The sequence below is a fragment of the Pseudophryne corroboree genome, chromosome 9, assembly GCF_028390025.1.
Source record: "Pseudophryne corroboree isolate aPseCor3 chromosome 9, aPseCor3.hap2, whole genome shotgun sequence".
Taxonomy (NCBI): domain Eukaryota; kingdom Metazoa; phylum Chordata; class Amphibia; order Anura; family Myobatrachidae; genus Pseudophryne; species Pseudophryne corroboree.
Window position 1 is genome coordinate 472,977,593 of NC_086452.1, and position 27,417 is coordinate 473,005,009.

At 54.0% G+C, this 27,417-nt stretch overlaps 1 protein-coding gene across 1 annotated transcript in view; it reads left to right on the forward strand.

Annotated features, from left to right (window-relative positions):
* LOC134958873 (dedicator of cytokinesis protein 3-like) overlaps positions 1–27,417 on the forward strand; it is a 326,200-nt gene that overhangs the window by 143,189 nt on the left and 155,594 nt on the right. The window contains exons 3-4 of the mRNA XM_063941575.1: positions 3,123–3,163; positions 14,701–14,756. Of these exons, the coding sequence (XP_063797645.1) occupies positions 3,123–3,163; positions 14,701–14,756 (97 nt within the window). The remainder of the gene's footprint in view (positions 1–3,122; positions 3,164–14,700; positions 14,757–27,417) is intronic.

Here is a 27,417-nt window from a genome sequence, read left to right on the forward strand (position 1 = left end):
GGTAAGGACCAGTACTGCACTTAACATAATATGAGCTCTGGCGCCCCCTGCTGCAGAGAATCATACGGCAGGGAGCAATAACCAAGTGTTAACACACAGGGGGTAATTCCGGTACTCCTGAAATGCAAAAGCATCGCCGCTGTGCGATGCTTTTGCCCTTCTGCGTGGGGGGCAGTACTGACATACGTCCCCCCATGTCTGAGTGCCTGATCGTAGCTGTGCTAAATTTAGCATAGCTACGATCAACTCAGAATGACCCCCACAGTGCGGTTGTGTTGGGATATACACTATGTAGACAAAAGTATTTGGACATCAACCAATGCGTGCACGAAATGGTGTGGTCCTGCAACAGACACGTGTTTGTGAAGGTATAACACGGGTAGAGAGGCACAAATTCCATCATTTGCTAACAAAATGGTTGGCCAGAAGGAGGTAACTGGGTTTGAAAAGGGATCAGCGTAGGCTGTGAGGTGACATTTCTCCACGGCGACGCTGGACTAGTAAAATTTGGTAACCTGGATGGACCAGCCAGCTCACAATCCAGATCTTAACCCTATCGAGAACCACTGGGATGAATTGGAATTATGGGTGCGTTCTAGACCGACCGACCTTCAGTGTTGCAGTACTTAAGGCGGAATGGCAAAACATACCGCCTGCTGTTATCCAGGAACTTGTGGACAGTTTGCCAGGAAGGGCGTCTGCAGTAATCACTGCACGTGGTGGATCTACACAGTACTAACGTCAGTAACATTGCGCTGATCTATCAGCTGTCAGCGTCCGGTCACTTTTTGTCTACATAGTGTATAAGTGGTGCACACTTTCCGGCAGGTAGTGCGGTCTCCCTGTGATGTGCGGTCTGCAGGTAGTGCGGTCTCCCTGTGATGAGAGTCTGCCCTCTTACTTCATCCGAACATGTATGAATAGTCACGTGTTGTGAAGTGCTTATGCACGCTTACACGTGATTGATTCAAGTATATTCTGTGTGTGCTTACCATGAATTATATGTATGTATCGTTGATCTCTTGGGCACAATTAGAGAGATCCTCTGGTGGGGAGACCCGGAAAACATGGTTTAATGGTGAGGCTGGAGCTGGTCCTGATGACAGAGCAGATAGGATTACATTACATATCGTCTCTCTTATCACTCGTTAGCATGTAGGGTTAAGTCAGGGAGTGAGTGCGGTCCCCGGCTTCTCTGCAGTGCAGACACGGACATTGCGCCGTTCTATTTACATGTCGGATATGGGTAAAGCGGATTCTATTACATATAGGAATGAATGCGACACAAAACCATCTTACATGTGCCCTAGCTGGAGGTTGGTGATAATAACGAGAAGATTATTACTTGTGTTACTGGCCGATTAACTCTTTCATTCCCAGAGTACAAGACTAATCTCCCAGTGACACTGCGGCTCCCGTATGCCCTGTTCACTGACATTCCCCCTCCTCGCCCCCTGTTGCTGTGGATAATGGAGCTGATGTCTATCTAATGGGATGGATATTTCAGTATACATTGTTCCAAAGGGTAAACAAGATAATGACACACTCAGCAGTTCCCGTGATTGGAAAGCCCTGGCACCTGATCAGCCACCCGCAGACCTCTCTGTGACGCCTGATACCAGGGCTGTACCATCGTAATGATCTGCAGGTTCCACCGTCTCCTTTACACTAATGGGGAGGTCTAGCCGTTGGCCAAAATCTGTGCTTGGAAGTGGCTTCTGCCCTCTGCAGGCTACATACATTACTGCACTCTATTGCAGCCATATAATATATAGAATATACAATACTGCATTATTTGCCCATTTTTAAAAAAATAAATAAAAACTGATATTTTGATCTTCCCTTCCCTTTGAATACTGAATATGTTGCATTATCTTCTTGTCCTCCTCCTGTGCTTTTCAGCTGCGTGTCTATATAATCAGGCAGAGTTGTCTTGTAGAGCGCACAGACAGTATGTGTTGTTACGCAGGACAACACTGCCATATGATATACAGGCCAGACATATTGGAAAAGCGCAGACGTTATTCAGAAGAAAATAGGGAAGCAATGTATGAGGGGCAGTGGGAGGGCGGAGGGGGCACAACCCATTGAATTAAAGCCGCCTGAAGGTGGAAAGCTCCTGTGTCAGCCTGAGGATGCGGCAGTGATTTCTGGGCCGCTCCGTATGACTTTGGAGGGCTCTGCGTTGCTGAAGATGCAAAGGTCATTGTATACCGCTGTCACCTCTGATTACAAACACGTTATCTGGCTGTGTTTATCTGCGGTGTCACCTTGTGTCTGCGTGTGTCCTGCCCGCTCCGTTTATCCGCACACACCTTGGTGACATCTCAATGTCACCCTTGGCGTGTATTTCACGGTGATGCTTGTTTTCAGGACCTGACACGTCCGTGCAGGGGTTTGGTCCCGCGTTGTCTACGCCTTGTCCTCTAATCCTGTCCTCATGCTGTGGCACTCTGTGGCCTGCCCGGTATCTGGGTCTGCTTTCTGCATCGTCTTTGCGGTGTCCCGCTGCTTTCTGGCTCTGTGTTAGCCTGGTGCTCCCATGTTGCTGTTAGTGGGGCTGCCTTCCCTCTGTCCTGTCGCTGGCAGCCGTATGCCTGTCTCCGAAATTCCTCGTACCATTCCAAGTCCTGGAGGCATCCGTGTATCTGCCGTCAGGCCTGGGGGAAAGGCTGCTGATCTATGGTTTCCCAGTAATGGAGTGACGGTTCTTTCTCTCCCCATCCTTGAGTCATTCCTAGCCTAGTCTTGTGTGTTATTGTCTGCATTAGACTTCTGCGACCTGTGCATCTGACCCTTGGCTGTATGGTTGTGACCCCTGACCTTAGCCAGTTGTGACTCCTTTCCCTGGTTAACATACTGTCCCTAAACCCTGTATGTTTCTTCCCCAGGGCTCCTCTGTCCCTCCGATGAGTGATCCTCCGTTTTACTGAGCGTCTTGGCCGCTTTACTGAGCGATTTGGCCACTGCGGACATCCGAGCTGTTATTATAAATGCGTTTCCTAAGGCTTGTGCCCCCGTCACCTGAGTGTAGCTCAGCAATAGGCCGAGAGCCCCCAACTTTCATTCATCTTTTCTGTGTTCTCTCTTATCAGGTTATAAAAGGTTTTCTTGTCTTTCAGGTTGGTACAGAGGAGCATCAATTCGGAACCCCAATGCAAAGGTAACGTGTAAAAGTGGGAATAAAATATAAAACAAATAGATAAATGTTATTGCTGAGCGGCACGGCGGTGTAATGGCTAGCATTACTGCACTGAGGTCAATGGTTCAATTCCCATGTAAGGCCACATCTGTGTGGAGTTTTTATGTGCTCCTTGTGTTTTATTGGGTTCCCTCTGTGTGTTTTGCTTTTTTCTCAAACGATAAAACCATCATGGTAGGTAAATTGTCTTCTGACAGTATATGACTGTAGCGTATGTGTATCTATGTGATAGGGAATATAGAGTGTAAGCTTGGCTGGGGCAGAGACTGATGTGAGTGACTGATAGTCTCTGAAAAGCGCTGCGGAATATGTGTGCGCTATATAATAATACATGATTCCAGTATTGGCATTTGGGTGAGCTTCCCCCCTCAGCACCCCCACTGTGTTCTGTCTTTCGGAGGGTCCCAGCACTCACGTATTGCTGGGACATTTTGTGACATGTAGCGGGGAAGGTCACCCTTCCTCCCCACCCCAAATACAGCAGCTGGAAGGCTTTCCCATGTAACCATTCTTCCTATAGAAAGCAGCAGCTTCCGGAGTGACCCTCAGAGTTCCCTGTGTAAATTCCCTTTAATACCATCTTCTATCTTACTTTGCTTTTCTCCATTGTATATATGTCAGTAGTCACCGTTTACCGTGTTTGTGTCCTCCCCTGCGGGTTCCTCCTGCCCGGTGTTCTGCAGCCGTTGTAGAATGATTTATTCATGCGAGTACAGAATCCCAGCTACAACAATAGTATACGGCTCTTAGTGCACGGAGCTGTCTCTGGTCCTGATCTATCTAATGGGTTACAGGCCATGCAAAAGTACTGACGTCAGCGTGGGCTATTTCTGAGGATGACCACAAGAGCTGCGTGGTTAAAGAGCAGATTTTGCTACGTTGTGATGTCACACACCTTTTTGTAATGTAGAGTATGCTGGGACAACGGGTAAAAACACGTGAAAAGTAACCCCTGATTTATGCGCATTTTCCAAGTGCTCATTGTGGTCCTCATTCAGCATCAGTTGCAGTTTTGCTAATTTAGCAAAACTGCAACTGCTTGCAATCGTATGCCCAGCACGGGGCAAGACCGCCTAGCGTGCTAATGGCGGCCAGCGGTGCGATTTCAATTGCGATCGCATCGCTGATTAAGAGAAGCCACCCCCTGCCTGCGCAGCCTGGCTGTGAAGGAAGCCGGGCAGCTGCCATTTTCCTCGTCACATCGGTTACCAACGTTACGCCCCCCCCCCCCCGCAGCGGCGCTGCCCCCGCAACACTACTCTACCGTCCCGCGAACGCATCTGCCTGTCAATCAGTCACATTGGCCGGCACGCTCAGATGCCCACTCGGCCTATAAATGGCACAATCCAATTGTATCACATTAGCGGGCCTTGCTAAATAAGGCACTATGTACATTGGTGGTCATTCCGAGTTGATCGCTAGCTGCATTCGTTCGCTGTGCAGCGATGAGGCAAAAAAAACCCGTCACTTCTGCGCATGCGGCGCAATGCGCACGCGCGACGTACTATTACAACGAACGATGTAGTTTCACACAAGGTCTAGCGAAGCTTTTCAGTCGCACTGCTGGCCGCAGAGTGATTGACAGGAAGTGGGCGTTTCTGGGTGTCAACTGACCGTTTTCAGGGAGTGTTCAGAAAAACGCAGGCGTGAAAAGAAAAACGCAGGCGTGGCTGGGCGAACGCAGGGCGTGTTTGTGACGTCAAAACAGGAACTGAACAGTCTGAAGTGATCGCAAGGTAGGAGTAGGTTTTGAGCTACTCTAAAACTGCACAAAAAAACTTTGTAGCCGCTCTGCGATCCTTTCATTCGCACTTCTGATAAGGTAAAATACACTCCCAGTGGGCGGCAGCATAGTGTTTGCACGGATGCTAAAAACTGCTAGCGAGCGAACAACTCGGAATGACCCCCATTGTTCTTACCTATTCCGTCTATAGTCCTGGCAGGCTGCGTTACTGTATGAGAAATAGGTCATGGCGCGTTCTGCAATGTTACCACGCAGCACTTTCTATTTGTCGCGTGGTAACGCTTCTCAGTACATTAGATTGTATTGTTAATAACGCTTAAAAGATATGTTTTCATTTATTTTACTGACAATCCCAAAAGCAAACTGTACAAAGTGCATACCGCAAAGTGGCAACGCGACGGGAAACAGCCACGCGTGATAATGGAATTGTTACAGCGCTGATGTGCACTAGTAGGTCGCTGGTCTGTGACTGTGGTACTTACACACGGAGCAGTGTGTCTGTGAGACCGTATTCGTGGCCCAGCAGGTAATACTTCTACCCTCCTGCAATGGCCGCTGTCTATGAACAGTTCTCATTCTGTATACGCTGCTGTTGCACAATACTCACCCCGCAGCGACAGGCTGCTACTAAGCTCACGTAGCGCATATTCCTTCCCATCACCAGTCCCCCACTGTGGTGTCCGCCATTCGGCGGTCTCGGGTGCCCCCTTATTGTGTAATAATCTAGAATCCCAGGGATCTGCTAAACCCTGTCCCCTCAGTATAACTGAGCACTTAGTCACCAGGCCACGCCCACTTCCAGCTGTACATTTGCATAAGTAATTGCATGCTTGTTAACAGTTCATTAGTGTTGGTGAAAGCTGCAATTCTATAAAAAGGAGCCGAGGAAGAACCCCGGGGAGCAGATTGTGCCGGAGTTCAGCCTTAATGTTTTACATCTGCTGTATACATTGTATCTCCTCACACTGGCGTCTCTGTCTCTCTAATCTGTCTGTCTCCCCTTCGCGTGTCTGTCTCTTATCTTTCATATGTCTGTCTCTTCTGTCTGTCTCCACTTTTCATCTGTCTGTTTCTTTATTCTGGGACCGGATGGGTTGTGGTCTGCGCATGTGCAGAACGGACTTGTGATATATCGCTCACAGCCCCCCCTTACCTGCAGCATTGTGTGATGGGACAGCGCGGGGGGTGGTCACCAGGTCCATTTTACAAAACGTTCTGTAGGCGTGCCGGGCCCAGGGTCTGCGTGGTTGCCGGTCGGATGCAGACTTCCTGGACCCAGCTGTCCGGATCTGACAGCCAGTCTGAGTGAGCTTTAGCCTGCACAGACTGACAGACGTCTGCTGCCATCGCGAGTCACGACCGATGGTCACGATGGTGATCTGATGCTGTATTCTCAAACGCAGCACTTTGATTTTCTCTTAAAGACGCCTCCTGCTGAGTTTGCTTCTTATTTGTACGATATTGCACAGCCGCTTCCTTGCGACTTTGCAGTTTCTTACACATTGGAATTAGACTCTCTGTGTCTCTGAATTCTTTCATCATTCTGCATCTGTTCTGTCTCCTAGTCATCTGTCTGTCACCACCTTTCATCTGTCTGTCTCTTTATTCTGCCTGTCTCTCCCTTCTTCCTTCTCTTTGTCTCCTTCCTTTTCTCCATCTCTCTTCTTCCTTGTGTCTGTGTCTTATCTTCCTATTGTCTTACTCTCTTCCTCCATCTCTGGGACTCTCTTCCTCCATCTCTGGGTCTCTCTTCCTCTATCTCTCTGACTCTCTTCCTCTATCTCCCTGACTCTCTTCCTCTATCTCTCGGACTCTCTTCCTCCATCTCTGGGACTCTCTTCCTCCATCTCTCGGACTCTCTTCCTCCATCTCTGGGACTCTCTTCCTCTATCTCTCTGACTCTCTTCCTCTATCTCTCTGACTCTCTTCCTCTATCTCCCTGACTCTCTTCCTCTATCTCTGGGACTCTCTTCCTCCATCTCTGGGACTCTCTTCCTCCATCTCTCGGACTCTCTTCCTCTATCTCCCTGACTCTCTTCCTCTATCTCTGGGACTCTCTTCCTCTATCTCTCTGACTCTCTTCCTCTATCTCTCGGACTCTCTTCCTCCATCTCTGGGACTCTCTTCCTCCATCTCTCGGACTCTCTTCCTCCATCTCTCGGACTCTCTTCCTCCATCTCTGGGACTCTCTTCCTCTATCTCTCTGACTCTCTTCCTCTATCTCTCTGACTCTCTTCCTCTATCTCTCTGATTCTCTTCCTCTATCTCTCCGATTCTCTTCCTCTATCTCTCCGACTCTCTTCTTCCTTCTATCCATCTCTCTTCTTCCTTCTAGCCATCTCTCTTCTTCCTTCTAGCCATCTTTCTTTTTCCTTCTGTCCATGTCGTATCTTCCTTCTCTCCGTCATTTTTCTACCTTCTCTCCATCTCACTTTTTCCATCTCTTCGTCTCCTCTCTTCTTTCAGTTTCTCTTTTTCCTTCTTTCCATATATTTTTACTTATGTCTGACTCTCCTCATTATTCATGTCTGTCTCTCTTTTGCTTCAGTTTCTGTCTTTTCCTTCTGTCTGTCTCTTAGTCTTCCTCCTTTCTGTCTGGCAGAAGGGGGGTTCCCGTTGTATTCCCTCTTCAGCGCCTGACCTGGGCATGTATGTTTTGCAGTCTATATATACTAGAACTCTGTGCCTGACTCAGCCTGCTGGTGTTTATATTGGGGCTTTCTTAGGCTGGCTACGCACTAAAACGATGTGTAGGAAGCCAATCCAATGAGTGATGGGACCCCACATCGCCAAGTGCACACACACCTGCAAGATGTCGGGGCCGACAGCGCAATGTAAGATGCCATGCTATATTCAGCTGTTAGTTATCACTTGTAGCCGCAGGAGCACACAAATCGGGCACACACACTGAATGATCCGGCCGATATGTCGTTCAGATTTAGCCAGAACTGTCATATCGGTCCAAGATCATTCTAATGATGTGGACCCACCCGTGTGGTGCCCTGTTCTCTGAGGTCAGGCGTTGGGGCAGCTGCCACCTTATCACATGCACAGCATATATACCCCTGATACTGTAATGCTGAACCACTGAAGCCAAAGCTTCCATATTATTGTAACAGAAACTGTGACTTGCTGTTTCCTAATCCATAAAATCCAATGCGACCTGGCCCTGGCAGTCTGATATGTGACACTTCTAGGAACTGGTTGCTAATTCTGCTAATATTGATCTGTAAGACGTCTGGTCTCAGGAACTGACTGACCTGGGAAAAGCCGGGCGCACCTCAGCCTGACAGACGCCACAGAAGCTGGCAGAGGCCAGCCAGGGACAAGCTCTACCTCTGCCCCCAGTGTATGGTGTGATGACCAGTGTACAGACATTCAGCGGAGTCACAGCGCAAATTGCGTTTTGTCATGTCGCTGGCCTGTTTGTTCTGGTTAATGGTCGCTGATAATGGGCCAAGATGGAGAACGCAAAATGCTGCTAAATGCAGGATGGGGAGCGTTCAGGTTTAATACGGGAAAGACACAGTGATGCCCCCGATTCTGCTTCCAGTGGCAAAATAAAAGAAGGGGCAGAGGGGCATTTATTATTGCAGAGCTTACTGAGTTTAGTAGTGCCAGCAAGGGTAATTAATAACATTGCTCACAGGTGCTAATGTATATCTAACTAATCAGCACTTTGCCTGGCATCTGTCTGTGACAGGATGAGCACCATTGGTTGACCTGTAGTGCCGGTTTTTACCTTCGATCCTGGTCACTGTGTAGTTATTCCCCCAAATGTTTTATTCACCTGGCTAGGAATTAGAGACAAACAGCTGACTTATACATGGTGTCTGAGGTGGTGGAGATCAGGATCCTGACTTATACATGGTGTCTGAGGTGGTGGAGATCAGGATCCTGACTTATACACGGTGTCTGAGGTGGTGGAGATCAGGATCCCGACTTATACATGGTGTCTGAGGTGGTGGAGATCAGGATCCTGACTTATACATGGTGTCTGAGTTGGCGGAGATCAGGATCCTGACTTATACACGGTGTCTGAGGTGGTGGAGATCAGGATCCTGACTTATACATGGTGTCTGAGGTGGTGGAGATCAGGATCCTGACTTATACATGGTGTCTGAGGTGGTGGAGATCAGGATCCTGACTTATACATGGTGTCTGAGGTGGTGGAGATCAGGATCCTGACTTATACATGGTGTCTGAGTTGGCGGAGATCAGGATCCTGACTTATACACGGTGTCTGAGGTGGTGGAGATCAGGATCCTGACTTATACATGGTGTCTGAGGTGGTGGAGATCAGGATCCTGGCTTATGCATGGTGTCTGAGGTGGTGGAGATCAGGATCCTGGCTTATGCATGGTGTCTGAGGTGGTGGAGATCAGGATCCTGACTTATACATGGTGTCTGAGGTGGTGGAGATCAGGATCCTGACTTATACATGGTGTCTGAGTTGGCGGAGATCAGGATCCTGACTTATACATGGTGTCTGAGGTGGTGGAGATCAGGATCCTGGCTTATGCATGGTGTCTGAGGTGGTGGAGATCAGGATCCTGGCTTATGCATGGTGTCTGAGGTGGTGGAGATCAGGATCCTGACTTATACATGGTGTCTGAGGTGGCGGAGATCAGGATCCTGACTTATAAATGTTGTCTGAGGTGGCGGAGATCAGGATCCTGACTTATGCATGGTGTCTGAGGTGGTGGAGATCAGGATCCTGACTTACACATGGTGTCTGAGGTGGTGGAGATCAGTATCCTGACTTATACATGGTGTCTGAGGTGGTGGAGATCAGGATCCTGACTTATACATGGTGTCTGAGATCAGGATCCTGACTTATGCATGGTGTCTGAGGTGGTGGAGATCAGGATCCTGACTTATACATGGTGTCTGAGGTGGCGGAGATCAGGATCCTGACTTATACATGGTGTCTAGGTGGCGGAGATCAGGATCCTGACTTATACATGGTGTCTAGGTGGCGGATATCAGGATCCTGACTTATGCATGGTGTCTGAGGTAGCGGATATCAGGATCCTGACTTATACATGATGTCTGAGGTGGCGGAGATCAGGATCCTGACTTATACATGGTGTCTGAGGTGGTGGAGATCAGGATCCTGACTTATACATGGTGTCTGAGGTGGTGGAGATCAGGATCCTGACTTATACATGGTGTCTGAGGTGGCGGAGATCAGGATCCTGACTTATGCATGGTGTCTGAGGTGGTGGAGATCAGGATCCTGACTTATACATGGTGTCTGAGTTGGCGGAGATCAGGATCCTGACTTATACATGGTGTCTGAGGTGGTGGAGATCAGGATCCTGACTTATACATGGTGTCTGAGTTGGCGGAGATCAGGATCCTGACTTATACATGATGTCTGAGGTGGTGGAGATCAGGATCCTGACTTATACATGGTGTCTGAGGTGGCGGAGATCAGGATCCTGACTTATACATGGTGTCTAGGTGGCGGAGATCAGGATCCTGACTTATACATGGTGTCTGAGGTGGTGGAGATCAGGATCCTGACTTATACATGGTGTCTGAGGTGGCGGAGATCAGGATCCTGACTTATACATGGTGTCTAGGTGGCGGAGATCAGGATCCTGACTTATACATGGTGTCTAGGTGGCGGATATCAGGATCCTGACTTATGCATGGTGTCTGAGGTAGCGGATATCAGGATCCTGACTTATACATGATGTCTGAGGTGGCGGAGATCAGGATCCTGACTTATACATGGTGTCTGAGGTGGTGGAGATCAGGATCCTGACTTATACATGGTGTCTGAGGTGGTGGAGATCAGGATCCTGACTTATACATGGTGTCTGAGGTGGCGGAGATCAGGATCCTGACTTATGCATGGTGTCTGAGGTGGTGGAGATCAGGATCCTGACTTATACATGGTGTCTGAGTTGGCGGAGATCAGGATCCTGACTTATACATGGTGTCTGAGGTGGTGGAGATCAGGATCCTGACTTATACATGGTGTCTGAGTTGGCGGAGATCAGGATCCTGACTTATACATGATGTCTGAGGTGGCAGAGATCAGGATCCTGACTTATACATGGTGGCGGAGATCAGGATCCTGACTTATGCATGGTGTCTGAGGTGGTGGAGATCAGGATCCTGACTTATACATGGTGTCTGAGTTGGCGGAGATCAGGATCCTGACTTATACATGGTGTCTGAGGTGGTGGAGATCAGGATCCTGACTTATACATGGTGTCTGAGGTGGTGGAGATCAGGATCCTGACTTATACATGGTGTCTGAGGTGGCGGAGATCAGGATCCTGACTTATACATGGTGTCTGAGGTGGCGGAGATCAGGATCCTGACTTATACATGGTGTCTGAGGTGGCGGAGATCAGGATCCTGACTTATACATGGTGTCTGAGGTGGTGGAGATCAGGATCCTGACTTATACATGGTGGCGGAGATCAGGAACCTGACTTATACATGGTGTCTGAGGTGGTGAAGATCAGGATCCTGACTTATACATGGTGTCTGAGGTGGCGGAGATCATACAAAGTAATGGCAGCCAGTTCTACTGACCAATGGGGTTGGGTATGTGTGACCGGCGGTCACAATACCAACGGCGGGATCCCGACTGTTGGATGGCCAGCGGGGGGCGAGCACAACGAAGCCCCTTGTGGGCTCGCTGCGCTTGAGGACACCCACAGGTGGAAATAGTCCCTGTTGGTCGGCATGCCGATCGGCTGGATTTTCAGATGCCGGGATCCCGCCGTCTGTACTGTGAACGGCGGTCTCCTGACTGACGGTCACATAAACGCATCGCCGACCAATGGGCCTTATTCAGGTAGGTTAGCAGACCAAAAAAGTTAGCAATTGTGCAAAACCATGTGCACTGCAGGTGGGGCAGATGTAACATGTGCAGAGAGAGTTAGATGTTGGGCTGCACTGCAGGTGGGGCAGATGTAACATGTGCAGAGAGAGTTAGATGTTGGGCTGCACTGCAGGTGGGACAGGTGTAACATGTGCAGAGAGAGTTAGATGTTGGGCTGCACTGCAGGTGGGACAGATGTAACATGTGCAGAGAGAGTTAGATGTTGGGCTGCACTGCAGGTGGGACAGATGTAACATGTGCAGAGAGAGTTAGATGTTGGGCTGCACTGCAGGTGGGGCAGATGTAACATGTGCAGAGAGAGTTAGCTTTGAATTGCTCCGAGAGTTCATGTAGTTCTGTATAAATAGATATTGTTACGTTTCCCAGTAAGCGACACAGCTGAGGGCCCATAACTGCAGTAAGTGAGTGATGAGAGCGGAGTGGGGCGACTCCTGGGTGAGATTCCCCCTGCGCACTCCCTGCTCCTCTGGATATTTCCATGCTTCTGTTATTGAACATGTGTCTCTGTGGGTGCTGGGCCTGTAGTCACTCTGCAGTGCTGCTCTGTTGGTTTCTTTGTATACATGTTAATTATCCCGTGTCCTCCAGCTGCTCACCTCTGTGGTGTTATAAGTTACACTAAGTATTGTCGCATGTCGCTGCTTTGGAAATCTGTGTGTTAAGAATAAGCTGTCACGCGCAGGGCCCTCTTCCCTCATGCGCTTTGGCTTCTCTACTAATACTGTCATCTACCCCATACTCCCAGCAGCTGCACCTAACCCTCGATGTCTGCCGCCCTGCAGCTTATGTGGGTGCTGTGACCACTGATGCGGCAATGTATAATAAGCTTACCATACCATCCCTTTAAACCGGGACACTCATGGATTACACAGGTTCTGTGGCTGATTAATACCAGGTGACCTGCAGGCTTGAATTAAGCCAGCCACAGAACCTGTGTAATTCATGAATGCCCCAGTTTAAAGGGATAGTATGGTGAGCCTATTTATCAACCATGGCCTTGTCTTGTATTATAAGTCACTTTGTTGGGCGCTGTGGAACCCTTGTGGCGCCATATAAATAAAGGATAATAATAAAAGCCTGAACCCTTACTGGTAATGGAAATTACAGTATATACAAACTTCGTTACTGTAGGCAGCACCAGGCAGAACATTGATAAAACTGGTGCTTGGTGCCCGGAAAGTACCCAGAAGATGATGATGATAACTTTACCCACATGTTTTATGTTAATAGGTATAAGTGGGGCAATTCTTTCCTTTTATAAATAGAGCATATTCCTACAGTGTTTTATCCAGGTCCACGTTAGTTTCAGAATAAATTGTGATCTGTGTATCATACGTAGAAGCTCTATAAACACCATGGGGTTTAGTAAATGTATTGGATATTTCCCTATTAATTCCCCTTGGTGCGTTCCTCCTGGAATGTTGGTAGGAGGAGCCGGCTGATCCGCCATGGAGAAACGCTGCGGCCATTTGTACCACCGCTAATCTCAGTCACTGACTCGCAGACTGATTTCATATTGTTCCAGTGGTCTGGGAATAGCGGTGACTCCTCCTGGGGTCAGGTAAGCGGCTCTCCCGCCGCAGTGTCACTTTGCGTCACTTCAGCCACCATTGGGTTATAGTGAAATCTAGTTGGTGCTGTAGCTAGTGATAGATTCTGCTAGGATGTGCTGGGATTTGTAGTGCCGCAATAGAGCGTTACCCTTAGCTCTCCTCTGCTGCACCACGTAGCTGAGTGAGGCTATAGCAGAGAGAAGTTTCTGTATAGAGGAGGAGATGAGAATAACAGGAAGCGGGGAAAGTAGTAGTGACGGAGGGGGGGGAGTGTGTACAATGGACGCATTATCTGCAGCTCATTGCTTCCTCTCTTTTCCCATCTCCATAGAAACATAGGAAGGCAGCCGGGTCCTCTGCGGCAGACAGGTGACCTCCGTATAGAGACCCGCGAGTGTGACTGCTGCCTGCCTCACCCGTCAGACCGCTGTCTGTGTGTGCCAAGGCAGAGGGTGCCATCCGCAGCACATGCAGCATAATGTGGGCACACTCATACGTGCCCATCAGATTTGTGTAATCACGTCTTCCTGCGCCTGTCAGGATGTTACGCTGTAACGTAGGCTGAGAATGTGACGCACACGAAGCAGAGCGGCAGATGCCTACTTTGTGTCTGTATGCAATGGCTGATGACGATTATCAGCAGACTGCGTGTGTGCTGTGATCACATTGCGCATATGTTACGCTGCGATGTCACTCGCCATGACGATTTCATGGAGAAGTGATTGACAGGAAGGGACCATTTGTAAGTGTTAAAGGGAAGTGGTTGGAAAAATGCAGGCGTGACGTACAGTAACTTGGCGCCTACATCGCTACTGCCGCATCTAGTCTGCGCAGTCACAGCGCTTCCCTTAACCTCGATGTTCCTCGCTTTTGCGTATAGGTTGAGAATGTGTACGGAATGAGTTGCAATGTCTCCGGTGGCGCGTCTTTTCATTCATGGGCGGAAGCTTCACTTGCGAATATTAACAGCTCGTACGCAAATGTAGCCACCTGAATCAGGCCCGGTGTACACTTTCCTGTGCATCCCTAGAATACACAATGTAGCGTGCCGCTGCTGTCGTTCTCACGTTTCGCCTGCATCACATCTCATAGAATCCCCCCCCTAGAGTTCTCCTGGGAGTGCGGAGAGGCAGAAACATGCGGCTCGGGGTCAGCAGAGAGCATCCGCCAATCATGTTATGTAGCTGGAAATGCCGCTCAGTGTAGCCACATGTAATAATGAGGGCCCATATTGTACCTCTGGCTGAGCTGTGAGTGGTTGGGGAGGAAGGTGGGTTGGGGGTCCGGCCGGTGACTGAATATATCACTGATGTCTCCCCTCTTCTGTCTGCAGGGAATCTTCCCGACCAATATCGTCCACCTGAAAAAGGCCACAGTCAGCAACAGAGGGTGAGTGCAGTGACCCTGGAATGTGTGTAACTGGAGATCTGGGGTCTGTCCAGATGACGTGACCATTACCCAGGATTTCCTGAGCCAGTTATGGGCAAACCTGATGTGCTGCTGTATGTGCGGCCCCCTAACCCTCACATGACCGCTCATTATCCTTCATCTCACATGCTCTCAGAATGGACCCCACAGGCCACTGACATTCCACAGACCCCTCAATGTTCTTTCACCCACAGCACTGCTATATGCTATTCAGAGCCATGCTGGCACAAAGGACGCCTTCTCTACACCTCTAAACCCCCTCCCAACCCCCCCCCCCCCAACAAATGACAAACACACACACACACACACACACACACACACACACACACACACACACACACACACACACACACACTCTCTCTCTCTCTCCCCTCTCACAATGCTCAAATATTTAATTACAGCTCAGGCTCATTTGGCACAAAGCATACATCGCTGTTCTATGTGGCTGTGGGCTACTGTCTCCATTACATTACACTCAGCTCCCACATCCCTGGTGTCAGAGTTCAGCTCCTACATCCCAGGTGTCAGAGATCCCTTCCCACATCCCGGGTGTCAGAGATCCCCTCCCACATCCCGGGTGTCAGAGATCAGCTCCCACATCCCGGCTGTCAGAGATCCCCTCCCACATCCCGGGTGTCAGAGATCCCCTCCCACATCCCGGGTGTCAGAGATCCCCTCCCACATCCCGGGTGTCAGAGATCAGCTCCCACATCCCGGGTGTCAGAGATCAGCTCCCACATTCAGCTCCCACATCCCGGGTGTCAGAGATCAGCTCCCACATCCCGGGTGTCAGAGATCAGCTCCCACATCCCGGGTGTCAGAGATCGTCTCCCACATCCCGGGTGTCATTGATCAGCTCCCACATCCCGGGTGTCAGAGATCAGCTCCTACATCCCGGGTGTCAGAGATCAGCTCCCACATCCCGGGTGTCAGAGATCGGCTCCCACATCCCGGGTGTCAGAGATCAGCTCCCACATCCCGGGTGTCAGAGATCAGCTCCCACCTCCCGGGTGTCAGAGATCAGCTCCCACATCCCGGGTGTCAGAGATCAGCTCCCACCTCCCGAGTGTCAGAGATCAGCTCCTACATCCCAGGTGTCAGAGATCAGCTCCCACATCCCGGGTGTCAGAGATCAGCTCCCACATCCTGGGTGTCAGAGATCAGCTCCTACATCCCAGGTGTCAGAGATCCCTCCCACATCCCGGGTGTCAGAGATCGGCTCCCACATCCCGGGTGTCAGAGATCGGCTCCCACATCCCGGGTGTCAGAGATCAGCTCCTACATCCCAGGTGTCAGAGATCAGCTCCCACATCCCGGGTGTCATAGATCAGCTCCCACATCCCGGGTGTCGGAGATCCCCTTCCTCCCACATCCCGGGTGTCAGAGATCGGCTCCCACATCCCGGGTGTCAGAGATCGGCTCCCACATCCCGGGTGTCAGAGATCAGCTCCCACATCCCAGGTGTCAGAGATCCCCTTCCTCCCACATCCCGGTGTCAGAGATCAGCTCCCACATCCCGGCTGTCAGAGATCCCCTCCCACATCCCGGGTGTCAGAGATCCCCTCCCACATCCCGGGTGTCAGAGATCGGCTCCCACATCCCGGCTGTCAGAGATCAGCTCCTACATCCCGGGTGTCAGAGATCAGCTCCCACATCCCGGGTGTCAGAGATCAGCTCCCACATCCCAGGTGTCAGAGATCCCCTTCCTCCCACATCCCGGGTGTCAGAGATCAGCTCCCACATCCAGGGTGTCAGGGATCAGCTCCCACATCCCAGGTGTCAGAGATCCCCTTCCTCCCACATCCCGGGTGTTAGAGATCAGCTCCCACATCCCGGGTGTCAGAGATCGGCTCCCACATCCCGGGTGTCAGAGATCGGCTCCCACATCCCGGGTGTCAGAGATCAGCTCCCACATCCCAGGTGTCAGAGATCGGCTCCCACATCCCGGGTGTCAGAGATCCCCTTCCTCCCACATCCCGGGTGTCAGAGATCAGCTCCCACATCCCGGTTGTCAGAGATCCCCCTTCCTCCCACATCCCGGGTGTCAGAGATCAGCTCCCACATCCCGGGTGTCAGAGATCAGCTCCCACATCCCGGGTGTCAGAGATCGGCTCCCACATCCCGGGTGTCAGAGATCAGCTCCCACATCCCAGGTGTCAGAGATTAGCTCCCATATCCCGGGTGTCAGAGATCCCCTTCCTCCCACATCCCGGGTGTCAGAGATCCCCTCCCACATCCCGGGTGTCAGAGATCAGCTCCCACATCCAGGGTGTCAGAGATCGGCTCCCACATCCCGGGTGTCAGAGATCGACTCCCACATCCTGGGTGTCAGAGATCCCCTTCCTCCCACATCCCGGGTGTCAGAGATCAGCTCCCACATCCCGGATGTCAGAGATCAGCTCCCACATCCAGGGTGTCAGAGATCAGCTCCCACATCCAGGGTGTCAGAGATCAGCTCCCACATCCCGGGTGTCAGAGATCGGTTCCCACATCCCGGGTGTCAGAGATCGGCTCCCAAATCCCGGGTGTCAGAGATCAGCTCCCACATCCCGGGTGTCAGAGATCCCCGTCTACATCCCGGGTGTCAGAGATCAGCTTCCACATCCCGGGTGTCAGAGATCAGCTCCCACATCCCGGGTGTCAGAGATCAGCTCCCACATCCCGGGTGTCAGAGATCCCTCCTACATCCCGGGTGTCAGAGATCAGCTCCCACATCCCGGGTGTCAGAGATCAGCTCCCACATCCCGGGTGTCAGAGATCAGCTCCCACATCCCGGGTGTCAGAGATCGGCTCCCACATCCCGGGTGTCAGAGATCAGCTCCCACATCCCAGGTGTCAGAGATCAGCTCCCACATCCCGGGTGTCAGAGATCAGCTCCCACATCCAGGGTGTCAGAGATCAGCTCCCACATCCCGGGTGTCAGAGATCGGCTCCCACATCCCGGGTGTCAGAGATCAGCTCCCACATCCCTGGTGTCAGAGATCAGCTCCTACATTCCGGGTGACAGAGATCAGCTCCCACATCCCGGGTGTCAGAGATCGGCTCCCTCATCCCGGGTGTCAGAGATCAGCTTCCACCTCCCGGGTGTCAGAGATCAGCTCCCACATCCCGGGTGTCGAAGATCAGCTCCCACATCCCAGGTGTCAGAGATCAGCTCCCACATCCCGGGTGTCAGAGATCAGCTCCCACATCCCGGGTGTCAGAGATCAGCTCCCACATCCCGGGTGTCAGAGATCGGCTCCCACATCCCGGGTGTCAGAGATCAGCTCCCACATCCCGGGTGTCAGAGATCGGCCCCCACATCCCGGGTGTCCGAGATCAGCTCCCACATCCCTGGTGTCAGAGATCAGCTCCCACATCCCGGGTGTCAGAGATCAGCTCCCACATCCCGGGTGTCAGAGATCAGCTCCCACATCCTGGGTGTCAGAGATCCCTCCCACATCCCGGGTGTCAGAGATCAGCTCCCACATCCTGGATGTCAGAGATCCCTCCCACATCCCGGGTGTCAGAGATCAGCTCCCACATCCCGGGTGTCAGAGATCAGCTCCCACATCCTGGGTGTCAGAGATCCCTCCCACATCCCGGGTGTCAGAGATCAGCTCCCACATCCTGGGTGTCAGAGATCCCTCCCACATCCCGGGTGTCAGAGATCAGCTCCCACATCCTGGGTGTCAGAGATCCCTCCCACATCCCGGGTGTCAGAGATCAGCTCCCACATCCCGGGTGTCAGAGATCAGCTCCCACATCCCGGGTGTCAGAGATCCCTCCCACATCCCGGGTGTCAGAGATCAGCTCCCACATCCCGGGTGTCAGAGATCGGCTCCCACATCCCGGGTGTCCGAGATCAGCTCCCACATCCCGGGTGTCCGAGATCAGCTCCCACATCCCGGGTGTAAGAGATCAGCTCCCACATCCCGGGTGTCAGAGATCAGCTCCCACATCCCGGGTGTCAGAGATCGGCTCCCACATCCCGGGTGTCAGAGATCAGCTCCCATATCCCGGTGTCAGAGATCAGCTCCCACATCCCAGGTGTCAGAGATCAGCTCCCACATCCCGGGTGTCAGAGATCGGCTTCCACATCCCGGGTGTCAGAGATCAGCTCCCACATCCCGGGTGTCAGAGATCAGCTCCCACATCCCGGGTGTCAGAGATCAGCTCCCACATCCCGGGTGTCAGAGATCCCTCCCACATCCCGGGTGTCAGAGATCAGCTCCCACATCCCGGGTGTCAGAGATCAGCTCCCACATCCCGGGTGTCAGAGATCAGCTCCCACATCCCGGGTGTCAGAGATCCCACCCACATCCCAGGTGTCAGAGATCGGCTTCCACATCCCGGGTGTCAGAGATCCCTCCCACATCCCGGGTGTCAGAGATCAGCTCCCACATCCTGGGTGTCAGAGATCAGCTCCCACATCCCGGGTGTCAGAGATCAGCTCCCACATCCAAGGGTGTCAGAGATCGGCTCCCACATCCCAGGTGTCAGAGATCAGCTCCCACATCCCGGGTGTCAGAGATCAGCTCCCACATCCAAGGGTGTCAGAGATCGGCTCCCAGATCCCAGGTGTCAGAGATCAGCTCCCACATCCCGGGTGTCAGAGATCGGCTCCCACATCCCGGGTGTCAGAGATCAGCTCCCACATCCTGGGTGTCAGAGATCGTCTCCCACATCCCGGGTGTCATTGATCAGCTCCCACATCCCGGGTGTCAGAGATCAGCTCCCACATCCCAGGTGTCAGAGATCAGCTCCCACATCCCGGGTGTCAGAGATCCCACCCACATCCCGGGTGTCAGAGATCAGCTCCCACATCCTGGGTGTCAGAGATCGGCTCCCACATCCCGGGTGTCAGAGATCCCTCCCACATCCCGGGTGTCAGAGATCAGCTCCCACATCCTGGGTGTCAGAGATCCCTCCCACATCCCGGGTGTCAGAGATCAGCTCCCACATCCCGGGTGTCAGAGATCAGCTCCCACCTCCCGGGTGTCAGAGATCAGCTCCCACATCCCAGGTGTCAGAGATCAGCTCCCACATCCCGGGTGTCAGAGATCCCACCCACATCCCGGGTGTCAGAGATCAGCTCCCACATCCTGGGTGTCAGAGATCGGCTCCCACATCCCGGGTGTCAGAGATCCCTCCCACATCCCGGGTGTCAGAGATCAGCTCCCACATCCCGGGTGTCAGAGATCAGCTCCCACATCCTGGGTGTCAGAGATCGGCTCCCACATCCCGGGTGTCAGAGATCAGCTCCCACATCCCGGGTGTCAGAGATCCCTCCCACATCCCGGGTGTCAGAGATCGGCTCCCACATCCTGGGTGTCAGAGATCAGCTCCCACATCCCGGGTGTCAGAGATCCCTCCCACATCCCGGGTGTCAGAGATCGTCTCCCACATCCCGGGTGTCAGAGATCAGCTCCCACATCCCGGGTGTCAGAGATCAGCTCCCACATCCCGGGTGTCAGAGATCAGCTCCCACATCCCGGGTGTCAGAGATCGTCTCCCACATCCCGGGTGTCAGAGATCAGCTCCCACATCCCGGGTGTCAGAGATCAGCTCCCACATCCCAGGTGTCAGAGATCAGCTCCCACTTCCCGGGTGTCAGAGATTAGCTCAGAGATCAGCTCCCACATCTCGGGTGTCAGAGATGAGCTCCCACTTCCCGGGTGTCAGAGATTAGCTCAGAGATCAGCTCCCACATCCCGGGTGTCAGAGATTGGCTCCCACATCCCGGGTGTCAGAGATCGGCTCCCACATCCCGGGTGTCAGAGATCAGCTCCCACATCCAGGGTGTCAGAGATCAGCTCCCACATCCCGGGTGTCAGAGATGAGCTCCCACTTCCCGGGTGTCAGAGATTAGCTCAGAGATCAGCTTCCACCTCCCGGGTGTCAGAGATCAGCTCCCACATCCCGGGTGTCAGAGATTGGCTCCCACATCCCGGGTGTCAGAGATTGGCTCCCACATCCCGGGTGTCAGAGATCGGCTCCCACATCCCGGGTGTCAGAGATCAGCTCCTACATCCCAGGTGTCAGAGATCAGCTTCCACCTCCCGGGTGTCAGAGATCAGCTCCCACATCCCGGGTGTCAGAGATCAGCTCCCACATCCCGGGTGTCAGAGATCAGCTCCCACATCCCGGGTGTCAGAGATCAGCTCCCTCATCCCGGGTGTCAGAGATCGGCTCCCACATCCCGGGTGTCAGAGATCAGCTCCCACATCCCGGGTGTCAGAGATCAGCTCCCACATCCCGGGTGTCAGAGATCAGCTCCTACATCCCGGGTGTCAGAGATCAGCTCCTACATCCCGGGTGTCAGAGATCATCTCCCACATCCCGGGTGTCAGAGATCAGCTCCTACATCCCAGGTGTCAGAGATCAGCTCCTACATCCCGAGTGTCAGAGATCGGCTCCCACATACCGGGTGTCAGAGATCAGCTCCCACATCCCAGGTGTCAGAGATCAGCTCCCACATCCCGGGTGTCAGAGATCAGCTCCCACATCCCGGGTGTCAGAGATCGGCTCCCACATCCCGGGTGTCAGAGATCAGTCCCACATCCCGGGTGTCAGAGATCAGCTCCCACATCCCAGGTGTCAGAGATCAGCTCCCACATCCCGGGTGTCAGAGATCAGCTCCCACATCCCGGGTGTCAGAGATCAGCTCCTACATCCCGGGTGTCAGAGATCAGCTCCTACATCCCGGGTGTCAGAGATCAGCTCCCACATCCCGGGTGTCAGAGATCAGCTCCCACATCCCGGGTGTCAGAGATCAGCTCCCACATCCCGGGTGTCAGAGATCAGCTCCCACATCCCGGGTGTCAGAGATCAGCTCCTACATCCCAGGTGTCAGAGATCAGCTCCTACATCCCAGGTGTCAGAGATCAGCTCCCACATCCCGGGTGTCAGAGATCAGCTCCTACATCCCAGGTGTCAGAGATCAGCTCCTACATCCCTGGTGTCAGAGATCGGCTCCCACATCCTGGGTGTCCGAGATCAGCTCCCACATCCCGGGTGTCAGAGATCAGCTCCCACATCCTGGGTGTCAGAGATCAGCTCCCACATCCCAGGTGTCAGAGATCAGCTCCCACATCCCAGGTGTCAGAGATCAGCTCCCACATCCCGGGTGTCAGAGATCAGCTCCCACATCCCAGGTGTCAGAGATCAGCTCCTACATCCCGGGTGTCAGAGATCGGCTCCCACATCCCGGGTGTCAGAGATCGGCTCCCACATCCCGGGTGTCAGAGATCAGCTCCCACATCCCGGGTGTCAGAGATCAGCTCCCACATCCCAGGTGTCAGAGATCAGCTCCCACATCCCGGGTGTCAGAGATCAGCTCCTACATCCCGGGTGTCAGAGATCAGCTCCCACATCCCAGGTGTCAGAGATCAGCTCCCACATCCCGGGTGTCAGAGATCAGCTCCCACATCCCGGGTGTCAGAGATCAGCTCCTACATCCCGGGTGTCAGAGATCAGCTCCTACATCCCGGGTGTCAGAGATCAGCTCCCACATCCCGGGTGTCAGAGATCAGCTCCTACATCCCAGGTGTCAGAGATCAGCTCCTACATCCCGGGTGTCAGAGATCAGCTCCCACATCCCGGGTGTCAGAGATCAGCTCCTACATCCCGGGTGTCAGAGATCAGCTCCCACATCCCGGGTGTCAGAGATCAGCTCCCACATCCCGGGTGTCAGAGATCAGCTCCTACATCCCGGGTGTCAGAGATCAGCTCCCACATCCTGGGTGTCAGAGATCAGCTCCCACATCCCGGGTGTCAGAGATCAGCTCCCACATCCTGGGTGTCAGAGATCAGCTCCCACATCCCGGGTGTCAGAGATCAGCTCCCACATCCCGGGCTTCAGAGATCAGCTCCCACATCCCGGGTGTCAGAGATCAGCTCCTACATTCCGGGTGACAGAGATCAGCTCCCACATCCCGGGTGTCAGAGATCAGCTCCCACATCCCGGGTGTCAGAGATCAGCTCCCACATCCCGGGTGTCAGATCACCTCCCACATCCCGGGAGTCAGAGATCAGCTCCCACATCCCGGAGATCAGCTCCCACATCCCAGGTGTCAGAGATCGGCTCCCACATCCCGGGTGTCAGAGATCAGCTCCCACATCCCGGGTGTCAGAGATCAGCTCCCACATCCCGGGTGTCAGAGATCCCTCCCACATCCCGGGTGTCAGAGATCCCTCCCACATCCCGGGTGTCAGAGATCCCTCCCACATCCCGGGTGTCAGAGATCAGCTCCCACATCCTGGGTGTCAGAGATCAGCTCCCACATCCCGGGTGTCATAGATCAGCTCCCACATCCCGGGTGTCAGAGATCAGCTCCCACATCCCGGGTGTCAGAGATCCCTCCCACATCCCGGGTGTCAGAGATCGGCTCCCACATCCCGGGTGTCAGAGATCGGCTCCCACATCCCGGCTGTCAGAGATCAACTCCCACATCCTGGGTGTCAGAGATCAGCTCCTACATCCCAGGTGTCAGAGATCCCCTCCCACATCCCGGGTGTCAGAGATCGGCTCCCACATCCCGGGTGTCAGAGATCCCTCCCACATCCCGGGTGTCAGAGATCAGCTCCCACATCCCGGGTGTCAGAGATCGGCTCCCACATCCCGGGTGTCAGAGATCAGCTCCCACATCCCGGGTGTCAGAGATCAGCTCCCACATCCCGGGTGTCAGAGATTGGCTCCCACATCCCGGGTGTCAGAGATCAGCTCCCACATCCCGGGTGTCAGAGATCAGCTCCCACATCCCGGGAGTCAGAGATCGGCTCCCACATCCCGGGTGTCAGAGATCGGCTCCCACATCCCGGGTGTCAGAGATCAGCTCCCACATCCCGGGTGTCAGAGATCGGCTCCCACATCCCGGGTGTCAGAGATCAGCTCCCACATCCCGGGTGTCAGAGATTGGCTCCCACATCCCGGGTGTCAGAGATTAGCTCAGAGATCAGCTCCCACATCCCGGGTGTCAGAGATCAGCTCCCACATCCCGGGTGTCAGAGATCAGCTCCCACATCCCGGGTGTCAGAGATCGGCTCCCACATCCCGGGTGTCAGAGATCAGCTCCCACATCCCGGGTGTCAGAGATCGGCTCCCACATCCCGGGTGTCAGAGATCGGCTCCCACATCCCGGGTGTCAGAGATCAGCTCCCACATCCCGGGTGTCAGAGATCGGCTCCCACATCCCGGGTGTCAGAGATCAGCTCCCACATCCCGGGTGTCAGAGATCGGCTCCCACATCCCGGGTGTCAGAGATCAGCTCCCACATCCCGGGTGTCAGAGATCAGCTCCCACATCCCGGGTGTCAGAGATCGGCTCCCACATCCCGGGTGTCAGAGATCAACTCCCACATCCCGGGTGTCAGAGATCAGCTCCTACATCCCAGGTGTCAGAGATCAGCTCCCACATCCCGGGTGTCAGAGATAAGCTCCTACATTCCGGGTGTCAGAGTTCAGCTCCCACATCCCGGGTGTCAGAGATCGGCTCCCACATCCCGGGTGTCAGAGATCAGCTCCCACATCCCGGGTATCAGATCACCTCCCACATCCCGGGTGTCAGATCACCTCCCACATCCCGGGTGTCAGAGATCAGCTCCCACATCCTGGGTGTCAGAGATCAGCTCCCACATCCCGGGTGTCAGAGATCAGCTCCCACATCCCGGGCTTCAGAGATCAGCTCCCACATCCCGGGTGTCAGAGATCAGCTCCCACATCCCGGGTGTCAGAGATCAGCTCCCACATCCCGGGTGTCAGAGATCGGCTCCCACATCCCGGGTGTCAGAGATCAGCTCCCACATCCCGGGTGTCAGAGATCAGCTCCCACATCCCGGGTGTCAGAGATCAGCTCCCACATCCCGGGTGTCAGAGATCAGCTCCCACATCCCGGGTGTCAGATCACCTCCCACATCCCGGGTGTCAGAGATCAGCTCCCACATCCCGGGTGTCAGATCACCTCCCACATCCCGGGTGTCAGAGATCAGCTCCCACATCCCGGGTGTCAGATCACCTCCCACATCCCGGGTGTCAGAGATCAGCTCCCACATCCCGGGTGTCAGAGATCCCTCCCACATTTCGGGTGTCAGAGATCCCTCCCACATCCCGGGTGTCAGAGATCAGCTCCCACATCCTGGGTGTCAGAGATCAGCTCCCACATCCCGGCTGTCAGAGATCGGCTCCCACATCCCGGGTGTCAGAGATCAGCTCCCACATCCCGGGTGTCAGAGATCAGCTCCCACATCCCGGGTGTCAGAGATCAGCTCCCACATCCCGGGTGTCAGAGATCGGCTCCCACATCCCGGCTGTCAGAGATCAGCTCCCACATCCTGGGTGTCAGAGATCAGCTCCCACATCCCGGGTGTCAGAGATCCCTCCCACATCCTGGGTGTCAGAGATCAGCTCCCACATCCCGGCTGTCAGAGATCGGCTCCCACATCCCGGGTGTCAGAGATCAGCTCCCACATCCCGGGTGTCAGAGATCAGCTCCTACATCCCGGGTGTCAGAAATCAGCTCCCACATCCCGGGTGTCAGAGATCCCTCCCACATCCTGGGTGTCAGAGATCAGCTCCCACATCCCGGCTGTCAGAGATCGGCTCCCACATCCCGGGTGTCAGAGATCAGCTCCCACATCCCGGGTGTCAGAGATCAGCTCCTACATCCCGGGTGTCAGAGATCAGCTCCCACATCCCGGGTGTCAGAGATCAGCTCCCACATCCCGGGTGTCAGAGATTAGCTCCCACATCCCAGGTGTCAGAGATCAGCTCCTACATCCCAGGTGTCAGAGATCAGCTCCCACATCCCGGGTGTCAGAGATCAGCTTCCACCTCCCGGGTGTCAGAGATCAGCTCCCACATCCCGGGTGTCAGAGATCGGCTTCCACATCCCGGGTGTCAGAGATCGGCTCCCACATCCCGGGTGTCAGAGATCAGCTCCCACATCCCAGGTGTCAGAGATCAGCTCCCACCTCCCGGGTGTCAGAGATCAGCTCCCACATCCCGGGTGTCAGAGATCCCTCCCACATCCCGGGTGTCAGAGATCAGCTCCCACATCCCGGGTGTCAGAGATCAGCTCCCACATCCCGGGTGTCAGAGATCAGCTCCCACATCCCAGGTGTCAGAGATCAGCTCCCACATCCCGGGTGTCAGAGATCAGCTCCCACATCCCGGGTGTCAGAGATCCCCTCACACATCCCGGGTGTCAGAGATCAGCTCCCACATCCCGGGTGTCAGAGATCCCTCCCACATCCCGGGTGTCAGAGATCAGCTCCCACATCCCGGGTGTCAGAGATCAGCTCCCACATCCCAGGTGTCAGAGATCGGCTCCCACATCCCGGGTGTCAGAGATCAGCTCCCACCTCCCGGGTGTCAGAGATCAGCTCCCACATCCCGGGTGTCAGAGATCCCTCCCACATCCCGGGTGTCAGAGATCAGCTCCCACATCCTGGGTGTCAGAGATCTGCTCCCACATCCCGGGTGTCAGAGATCCCTCCCACATCCCGGGTGTCAGAGATCAGCTCCCACATCCCAGGTGTCAGAGATCAGCTCCCACATCCCGGGTGTCATAGATCAGCTCCCACATCCCGGGTGTCATAGATCAGCTCCCACATCCCGGGTGTCCGAGATCAGCTCCCACATCCCGGGTGTCCGAGATCAGCTCCCACATCCCGGGTGTCAGAGATCAGCTCCCACATCCCGGGTGTCAGAGATCGGCTCCCACATCCCGGGTGTCAGAGATCCCTCCCACATCCCGGGTGTCAGAGATCAGCTCCCACATCCCGGGTGTCAGAGATCGGCTCCCACATCCCGGGTGTCAGAGATCAGCTCCCACATCCCAGGTGTCAGAGATCAGCTCCCACATCCCGGGTGTCAAAGATCAGCTCCCACATCCCGGGTGTCAAAGATCAGCTCCCACATCCCGGGTGTCAGAGATCAGCTCCCACATCCCAGGTGTCAGAGATCAGCTCCCACATCCCGGGTGTCAAAGATCAGCTCCCACATCCCGGGTGTCAGAGATCAGCTCCCACATCCCGGGTGTCAAAGATCACCTCCCACATCCCGGGTGTCTGAGATCAGCTCCCACATTCAGCTCCCACATCCCGGGTGTCATAGATCGGCTCCCACATCCCGGGTGTCATAGATCAGCTCCCACATCCCGGGTGTCAGAGATCAGCTCCTACATCCCGGGTGTCAGAGATCAGCTCCTACATCCCGGATGTCAGAGATCAGCTCCCACATCCCGGGTGTCAGAGATCAGCTCCCACATCCCGGGTGTCAGAGATCAGCTCCCACATCCCGGGTGTCAGAGATCAGCTCCCGCATCCCGGGTGTCAGAGATCAGCTCCCGCATCCCGGGTGTCAGAGATCGGCTCCTACATCCCGGGTGTCAGAGATCCCCTCCCACATCCCGGGTGTCAGAGATCCCCTCCCACATCCCGGGTGTCAGAGGTCACGCGTGGCACTTAGAGGGTATCACAGACATGTGCCTGTACAGGGGGCACACTGACAGTCTTCAATGCTATGTTTGAGCCAACTAGAATATTTACCGTGAGGGAAGATCCTCATGTCTTTGTGTAACGTATGTAAATGTCTGCTCTCAGGACAGACGTCAGACGCTGGATATACGGAGGCAGCTGTCCAG